Raw genomic sequence first — 10,021 nt, forward strand, 5'->3', positions numbered from 1 at the left:
CTGGCAGATTGCTTCAAAGCCTAGAGGCTCCGACTGCAGAAACCTGGTCACTCTTAGTTTCAAGCCTGGCTCTGAGGATCACTAAAAGGGACAAGACTATTGAGTTACACCAATTAAAGTACATGTTATATTTTTAAAATGAGATCACCAAGAGGAAACATAGTGATGGAAAACAACAAGAGGCCTAGGATCAAGCCTTGGGCAGAGCCATAATTGAAGGGCACCTGGGGCAGAGGAAGAAACCTTAAAAATCCAAACAAATAATATTAGTTACATGAATTTGTATATATAATGTAGCTCAACCCAACCCCAATCCTGATTCAAGAATACTGTTATCAGAGTATCAAAAAGGAGCACAAACAGGAGCAAAACAAATTGATTCTCAGTTCATGGCGAGACAGTGCTTCATTGACGACAACTATTAACCAGTTTCTCACTGTTCAAGACCTGTACCTTATTCAAGCCTATCAGTTTAAAACCTATAGAGGTGTAAGATTCTGGATCCAATGAAATTCTATGTTTCTTGTGTCTTTTCCCCATCCTGCTAACTGGACTACAGGACTTAATAGCCTTAAATTATAGTGGTTGCTGTAGAGCGCACCAATATAAGATTGTTTATGTTGTCTGAAGTCATTTCAGGCGCTGCAAATTGAGGACTATTTGCTAGACCAGGGTGACCAGAGTCACCTTTTATGGACTTGCACCCCCTGGTCTGGATTATAGCTGTCTGTGTGGCTTAGATTCCCTCTAGATTTACAGTCACTTCAAAGAATATTGCTATGTTCAGCATGAAGTGTTTGCAACCTAAATAATGGCCTGACAGCCATGTATTTGCCATACCTTTATTTTGGAAAAATATTGTTGGAAGACATACTTAAACATTTCTATACAACCGTTCATCAGGTTGTGTTTACATCAGTTTGAAGTCTCATCTGTGACAGAAAAATTTTGGCCAAAAAGTGCAAAGCTTTTAGTGTATTAGTAATATGAGCCCCAAATTTATTCGCTCTGGTTGACACAAGTTTTCTACTCTAAACTATTGCTTAATAAATTCATATAACTGATTGTAAGCTGACAATAATAAGACATCTTCCATCCCTTCTAACCTCATTAAAAACTGTCTTTAAAAATGCGCCTGAGTCAGAGGATTTGACACCACCGCTATTGTTTTGCCTCTTCATGTTGCTCTTGCAGGGGCCTTTTTTTTTTTTACCATTTCCTGGTGTCTGAGTAAAGGACAAACATAGAGTGCCTCTTGTCTTGATTGATGAGCTAAAGTTAGGTCTGTGCAGTGTCTTGCAGAAGTACATGAGCCAAAAAATGAGCTATTAGCCATTAGTCCTTTTGTTTTGCTTACTTTCATTAGAACATATTTGCTAAATTCTTGTGGATAGATAAGAGACCCTGATTTGTAATTTCCTCGTGAGACATCTTGTTTTTTATGTGCTTAATTTCTTAAGGACAATAGTTGCCTCGCACACAAGAAAAGAAAGAACATTTTCTCCAGGTGCTATAGACAGACCGACTCGAAGAACAAACAATTGTAAATACTGTAATACACAAGCTGTCCCATTGTCTGGTGTGAATCCCTTAGCTTCCTGTAGTTCGATAACTTAGACAAATTGGCCAAAGGAATCGACCACAGGTGTTTTGTTTGACCCATATTTCCTAGTGTGCTTTGGCATTGTATAGATTTAAGATTGAGCTGAAGAGCAGCCTGCGGTGGATTCCAAACTGTTTGAAATAAACTATTGAGGCAGAAGCTATCTTTGTTCCAGACTCAGGCAGACATTGTCCAACACCTCTCACGTGTTTGGGCTTTTGGCCCTACTGTAGATTTAATCCATAGCATTTGTACACACACCTTAGAGAACCTGGGATGTGTAAGCAGCAGGATAGCCATGGGTAGAGAAAGCAAAACAGCTCAAATAAATTCATTTAAAAAGGTGACTGTGTTGAATTGTTTTTCTGATGTTTTCTATTCAACAAAAATGTACTGTATTTGCATAGGTCTAGGTAATTGTTAAGCTAAAGAACATTCAAGGGTTTTCCTTAAGAGAATATTGGGTGGCTTCTGCTGCCTGAGTCAGCAATAATCAAACCTATTTTGGGGGTCACGGATACTGTAGCCTTGTGGAAGACGCATATCATGTTACTGCAACATCCCTTTAAATCCTGTTGGGGATCTTTGCCCCACACACACACACACACACACACACACACACACACACACACACACACACACATGCACACCCTTTTTTCTGTCTATTTCCTCTCTGTTTTATCAAAAATTGGGGCACACTGCAACCAAAATTTTAAAATGAAAATAATGATGTAAGGAATTTTGTATTAAATGTGATACTGACAACTTTAACTGCAGCAGCATTCCTTAAAGGTTCATGGTAGGTGAAAATCACTTTTAAACTGGTAAAAGCATAAAATACCCTTTTTGGACTTGTTGTTGCAGAAAAAGTCCAGGTGCAACTAATAACATTAACAATTACCCCATAAGCTTTGTCAGTGAGGCAGCATGCATAATTTCATGGCACCTGGAACTGGCAAAACCTATTATTAATGTTAATTAATAACCACACCTTAAATTAACCACACCAGTGCTTTTCCAGCTATGATGTGTCAAGAGGTCTGCTGTGTGGTCTGAATGTATAATGTTAGCATGTTGTCATGGCTAGAGTTTGCATATTATATAACTATTGGGTATGCTGATGTTTAGCATGCAACAATTAGCATATTAGCATGCTGCTAACATTAGCAGGTAATCATGCTCACAGTTAGCATGCTCTTTCCAGTGGTTCACAACTAGAGTCTAATGGAGGGAGAGTGTGTTGTTGGAGATCAGTTGGCTTTTTCCAGAAATGCCATACTATGATTTGCTGAACTCTGACCAATGTAAACCAAAACAATGTAGTTTACCATAATTACTTTTTAAATCAAATTTACTAAACAATTTGTAATATCACTTTGAGCTATGGTGAATTGTAATGCATGTTCCTCATTAGTTTTAAAAACTGAGATTACTCATTAGTTAAAATAACATTAGTTGCAGCTCTTTGTTGTAGCTAGCCATCTTGTAGCAGATACAGATTCTCAGTAAAGTCTTAGAGCTCAGCTCTGGTGTAGCTCAGTTTATTGTTCCCTATAGAGTCCCAGATATCTGCCAAAGCTAATGACATTGCTCCTCAGTATACTGGTCATAGCTGCAGTCTTAAAATACCCTTGCTGCATTCTGTCATGTTTCCCTAGGGGACTGTCATGGGTCAGAGATCCCACCTCAGGGAATCTCCTCACTGTTTGGAAATAGATTTGGTTTGCTGTGTTTTTACTGTTGTGCAGGAGCGTAGCGGAGGGTGGACTTCCACCACATTTATCCACCTCTCAAAAACTGAAATTGTTTTAATTCAGATCCAGGAGCATTTATTTAGTTTTATGCAGAGTTTACATGGATGCGTGTGCTCTCTCAGTGCAGAGTCACACATGTTAGTGCTCTGCTGAGTTTTGGCTAGTCAGTGGTTAGGTTAGGTCTTTATATTTATATAATCTACCATGTATTAAAGAGGTTAACAGCAATAAGATTAAATTAATCTTAATTTATTTCTTGTTCCAAGCTCTCCCATAGGCCTCTTGTAACATTGTCACCAATACTACAGATGTATATTTACACACTATGTTACATTTTGTATTGGCAATACCACAGAATTTGTGGTAGAAACCAAATGTCAATATCTTTTATTTCTGCAAAAGCCCAAGCAAATCAATCTTGTTGCTAATATAAAGCTAACTTGCTTATTTGCAGAAGGGCTTAATTAAGAATGACATTGCATTACATTACTTTTTATTACGAGTACTTAAGCTGAAAAAGCTAAATACCATCATATATCTTGATATACAACAATCAGCTTTTTTGTGGCTATTGTTGGTAATGCCATAGTATTTCTTCTCTCTTTATTTGTCTTAGCTATGACTTGCACACAGATGATTAAATATAGTTTTTGTTGGCACATCTTAATTTATGACACCTGCTTTCCTGGTAGAATAGGGTTTGATGCTCAACAGGATGTAACAGACTGTTGACAGACAGGATGTTTGCAAAGTGGTTAACTATGTGCACTGCATCAGGCCTACTTTTCAAGACGGCTGATATGGTGTTAACTTTTAACAAAGTATTTCTATATATAAAGTATATCTATATTATTTCTATAATAAAGATGACAAGTAATTTTACGTACAAGTAATCTGAATGTTTTTCTTCTGTAAAATGTGTTTACTTGGTAGATCTTGGAAACATTCTTTATAATTATAAGCATTCTGCCTTGTTTTAAATTCACTGCTTTAAATGATTTTTATATTTTATATTTTCTTTTAGAGCTTGGAATGGCACAGCGAAAGTTTGCCCAGTGCCTGGGAGAATTTCAGTTTGAGTACATCGGAGATGCAAAGACAGACGATGAGAAATGTATTGGTAAGTGTGGATTTGTCTCCTCACATGATGGAAACTAACCACTGGTTTTGTTGCCACCACGCAGACATGCACTGTAAATGTTTGTTTACGGTTCTCTCTCTACCAGCAAATTAAGGGCAGTTTGTGGTGTGCATCTGTGGTGGGAACAGCTGATAATCATAATAGCTCTGTGTGAATGTGTGTGTAAGACAGAGAGTAAAACAGAAGGATTGGATTTATTATGTTTTTCTTTTGTTTTTTTTTCCTACAGATGAGTCTTTGCAAGAGTTCTCCATATTCCTCAAAAACCTAGAAGACCAAAGAGAGCTGATGGTGAGAACAACCAGTCAGAACCTGTTTAAAAGCCAGGGAAAATACCTGTGTGTGTGTCTGTGTGTCTGTGTGCGTATGTGTGTGTGTGTGTGTGTCTTTGTGTCTTTGTGTCTGTGTGTCTGTGTGTCTTTGTCCATGTGTGTGTGTATTGCACTTGAATTGTTTAACTGTCTGAATGCTTATTTCCACCCGGGCTACACCTATTACTGCCCATATTTGGTCCTTGCATCTATTAATGTCTGACTCTGTCATCCACCAGAGATCCAGACAGGCACTTGTAATATAATTTCCTCCAGCGTACAGTACAGACACAGCATCCAGTAGGCAGAGAAAACCAATTCCCTTGTGGGTGTATTAGCGTTGATCGTGTTTGAACAGTTCCTCCCCTTGTGCCTGTCTAAGGGTCACTGTCACAGCACCTGCCTGGGAGTGGCTACAGAAAGGACTGGAGTGCATATCCATATTATTACACCCAAGATTTAAATACCAAGACAGATTGCATAAGCTACTACCTGCAACAGATCCATCCAGCTCATTCAGACATACCACCACCAAACTAGCTTTTGCATCAGGCAATGTTTTTAAAGTTGCTTATTTATAAAGCACACAAATCACAAACAGAATATGAATATGAAGGAAGTTACAACATTTTTAAAGGACACCTGATTTTAAGTGTGACTGTGTGTTATAAAATGCTACCGTGAAGTTGTAAAGTGTTACACTACATGTTATAATATGATGTTATAGATGGAGCGGTGTCTTGTCCTGTGGTTTATTTGTGACCTCTCTAGATGTTAATGTAATAGATAACATGAATACATGTCAAATCTCCTCAGTTGAAGACTTATTTTAATTTAAGCATTAGGCTAAATGACCAGTGAAAGATTGTTAAAATTATTTCAAAAGAGATATATTTAAGCATTCCTTTTCTTTAGACAGGGATGCACAATTTACGGAGTTTGTAACTTTTTATAAACAGCCATTCTCTTGTAATGTCTGTCTGCAGTGTCTGAGGTTAGGGAGTGGGCATCATTAGATGACTGTTTTAGCGCTAGGCTCAGACCGTAATGGTGAAGACGCTGCTCAGCATAGTGGGATGACATCACAGTGCAAAGTACGGAAAAGTAGGGTGAGCTTACAGGCACAGACATGTCCTAGCATAGCAGGAACACTGGAGGAATGAAGAAAAATGCATTGACTTTATTAGTTATTGGAAGGCAAAGATAGTTTTAGTTAAATTATGTAATTTAGTATATAAACACTAGCAGGGCATCAATCAAAAGGCAGCACCTCTAGGGGCCAAGAAACTGTATACAGCTGCCACTCTTCACTGGAAACAACAAATACTTAAGCCTGGAAATGTTGTGTCATATGAAATATTAATAGGTTCTGTCATTTAGTTGAGCAATTATTACATATGTCATGCTTTCTGTCTCTGCCTAGATGAGAAACATCACAGAAACTTTAATGAAACCCCTCGAGAAGTTCAGGAAAGACCATCTTGGTACAGTAAGGGTAATGTATTATGGTTTATTTCCCCTACCCATGTGTTGTGTAACTCTTACTTACTTTTGAAAATTACATATTTTACAGGTGGCTGCTAATAGCATATGGACTATACTACATACACTGCTTTGTCCCCATGAATAATCTAGTATTTTGTTCTCCAAATATGCTTCTCCTCCCACCACTGCACTTTCTTCAGGCGGAAAGAAAGAAGTATGAGAAAGAGACAGAGAAATACTACAGCTCTCTGGAAAAGCTTCTGAATATGTCAGCAAAGAAGAAGGAGCCACAGCTACAAGAGGTATTTATCCTTGTCTGAACTGTCTGAATATGTACAGATATGACAGAAACAAACAAAAAATGGGAACGGATATTTTGTTTAGTTTGAGAATCCCTGTTTTGGTTTTTGCCTTTGGTGCCACGGGGAAAAGCCTCGCTGCAAAGCCTGTTGGACCATGTGAGTTTCCACTGACGTGCCTTGCAGCAACAGTTTTCCTGGCTGGTTTGGGAAGGAAATGTGTGCTCACTTGTACTGTACTACCAAGGTCAACCCTGGTTGCTGTAGTTTGTGTGAAACATATGCTGCAGAAAATTGACATAAATTTTAAATTGTGGAGAATTTAGCAACCTTTCATGAAACAATGTTTCTGTCTTCTTGTCTTTGTTCCATGCAGCCATGTAAGGCTTACCCATACGTTGTATACACCAAGTAGAGAGGACACTTGAAACTTGTTGACATTATGAATGCAGGCTGCTCAGTGTGTTCTCAGTGACTCTTGTGGCACAAGGGTCTGTGGTACCAACACATATTGCTGCCAGACCTGCATAATTAGACCCACTGATTTTTTTTCACAGCCACAAGAGTCATGAACTTCATCAACACTGCATCAGTTGTTTAGTCAGCTCAGCAAACAGTAGCATATATAATGAAAAGCAGTTCATGAACTTGGAAGATATATCACTTCTTACATTTCAAGATGCTTTACTAAAGTCTATTTACAGTAGGCCACACGATAAATCCTCAGTGGTATGTACAGAATTCAGTTATTGTTACATTGCAAATGTTGGTTGTATACTGTTATGTGTTACATATGTTATTCTGTGTTCCAAACATTTGTATTTCTGGGATGGAATAGTGGTTAATGCTGTGCCCTCACAGCAAGAAGGAATGACACCCACCGGCCTGATGGGGCTTTTCTGTGTGTGGATTTAGACGACTCTAAATTGCCCAGAGGTGTGAGTTTGAGTGCGTCCTCTGTCTATACATGTAAGCCCTGTGAAACTATCCATGACCTTGCAAAGGACCTGCAGGTATAGATAATGGGTATAGCTAATGGATGGGTGGCTATATTATAAATTCTACTATTGCTAATTGTGTCCCTGAAAAGGTTTCCTTTTTATTTTTTTCAATTAAGGTTTTGTTTGTTTGTTTGTATGTTTGCCTTGAAAACTAGATGTCCACTACACTAGCAAAATGATGGACCCCACAAGTTTAGGTTAAGGGCTGTACAAACGTGTGTTTACATTTTCTTTATCATGGTAAATGGACTTCACTTATAACGCTTTCCTAGTCCTATCAACCACTCAAAGCACTTTACACTACAAGCCACATACACCCATTAACCATGCATTCATACGGCACATTATATATGCATACTGCTCTTTTCTATCACACACTCACACTGATGATACATCAAAGGCAATTCAGGGTTCAGTATCTTGCGCAAGGAAATGTTGACATGTGGATTGGAAGAGCCGAGAATCAAACCGCTGACCCTCCAATTACTGGATGACCCGCTCTACCTCCTGAGCCACAGATTTGGTGGTTGTGGCTTTGACTCTCAGAATTGAGAGTCAAAGGTTAGAAGGTGCCTTATGCTGTACAGCTCATACAATCCTCTGAGACAAACTTTTTATTTTGAAACTATATGAATAAACTTATCAGTTCTTGATTTAACAACTGCAGTATGCCTTTAAGATTTTAATGCCATACCAAGAAGAACCTCTAGATTCCCAAATTGCACTGCAATATATTATGATTTTTCTTTGCTTCTATGCATCTGTCTGTCACTATACATCATGGTGTGTGTTCTCCGCCTCTTCAGGCAGACACCCAGGTGGAAATCATGAGGCAGCACTTTCAGGAGGAGTCACTGGACTATGTGTGCAAACTGCAGGAGATCCAAGAGAGAAAGAAGTTTGAGTGTGTGGAGCCGGTGAGTGACTGACCTTAGAGGCATGTCAGCTGTGGCGTGGCTGGATATAGGATATATCACATGGATTTAAGTCTGTCTTACTCTGAAGTGTCTAAACAATCCCACCATCATAATGTTACGTGGCCATAATGTCTTATCATGATTTTCTCTTTCACTTGCCAACATTTTGAAATAAGCATGTCTTATGTCTGGTTCTTCTTTTAGATGGTGGCCTTCTTTCAGACAGTCTTCACTTTTTATCACCAGGGCTTCGAGCTTGCCAAGGACTTTGATCATTATAAAAGAGCACTGCAGATCAATATTCAGAATGTAAGAAATATTAATGTTTTATTATTATATGTGTCATTTGGATGATTCTAACAATGACAAAAAATGTCTGTATAGTAATTGTATGATCATGTTCTACTTTAAGAACAGAAAAAGTCTCATAACAGTTTTCAGAATGAAAATTTAAAAAATTTGACCAGTAAGTGCCAGAACGTCTCCTAAATAAGAGGAACAAAAAACCTTGATGTTCTGCTTTTTTGTCAAGTTCTTATGGCTAACTTCTTAGAAAATTATTTCCTACTTAACAGTTACTGAAACTAAAACCAGAGCATCATGGACCATTGGAGTCATCTGTCTATCGGATGCAAGTCCAATATTTGCCTGCCTTTTTGTCTTGATTTGGCTACCAACTTCTGAGGAAAATATCTGGCTCTGCTTCATGTTGTATTTTCTTCAGCCACTTGTTAATTTTATAGCTTTTCCAATTTGGTTTCTCCTACTCTACAATGCCATTAGAGTTGCTGCCCCTGTTTCAGTCTTAGTTTTAGATTACTAATAACCATTCATCCAATTTCACAGAAACTGTGAAGGGGTTTTCAAAGGAAGCTCAAGCCTCTCATTAGGGGGATCATCATACTTAACCACTGAATATCAGGAAGTGACTTCCTGGAATGTGCATTTGTTTCTTTTTCCTCTCAGACAAGGAATCGATTTGAGGGTGCGCGGTCAGAGGTGTATGAGCTGATGAAGAGGATCAGGGAGACACCCCAAGAATACAGACAGACCAGCCCCATTAGTTGTGAAGGCTACCTCTATGTACAGGAAAAACGTAAGACCTTTGTACGGTTTAAAAAGGTTTTACTATAGGTTTTCATATTCCACCTATTCATAACATACAGTGTAGCTGCTGTAAAAATGTGTAAATGAACTTTTTTATTGCCTTGACTCTGACACACATCAGCATTGTGGAATAATCCTTCGTTAAACTGCTGACTGCTGTATATTCTTCCATAGTGCTCACTCACAACATTGTTTGTGAGGAATAATGTCATGTTAATCTGAGAAATCCATCTTTTTCCTGGACTCGCAAAAGTAATTGTTATGATCCAAACAGTGTTGAATGCCTGTGTCACATCTGCGTCTTGTTTTTCTAGGGCCACCTCCCTTCGGTTCCAGTTGGGTCAAACGCTACTGCACATTTGTTAAAGAGCAGAAGATCCTGCACATGGTGACCTTTGACCAC

At 38.5% G+C, this 10,021-nt stretch overlaps 1 protein-coding gene across 1 annotated transcript in view; it reads left to right on the forward strand.

Annotated features, from left to right (window-relative positions):
• Positions 1-10,021, forward strand: part of arhgap10 (Rho GTPase activating protein 10) — a 45,352-nt gene that overhangs the window by 7,806 nt on the left and 27,525 nt on the right. Inside the window, exons 2-9 of the mRNA XM_087173213.1 lie at positions 4,382-4,477; positions 4,728-4,789; positions 6,233-6,304; positions 6,495-6,596; positions 8,401-8,511; positions 8,716-8,820; positions 9,478-9,607; positions 9,933-10,021. The exon at positions 9,933-10,021 is cut by the window's right edge and continues 10 nt beyond it. Coding sequence (XP_087029339.1) covers positions 4,382-4,477; positions 4,728-4,789; positions 6,233-6,304; positions 6,495-6,596; positions 8,401-8,511; positions 8,716-8,820; positions 9,478-9,607; positions 9,933-10,021 — 767 coding nt within the window. The remainder of the gene's footprint in view (positions 1-4,381; positions 4,478-4,727; positions 4,790-6,232; positions 6,305-6,494; positions 6,597-8,400; positions 8,512-8,715; positions 8,821-9,477; positions 9,608-9,932) is intronic.

The sequence above is a fragment of the Seriola lalandi genome, unplaced genomic scaffold, assembly GCF_002814215.2.
Source record: "Seriola lalandi dorsalis isolate HSWRI2012SDOR001 ecotype SW California unplaced genomic scaffold, Sedor1 jcf7180002054125, whole genome shotgun sequence".
NCBI lineage: Eukaryota > Metazoa > Chordata > Actinopteri > Carangiformes > Carangidae > Seriola > Seriola lalandi.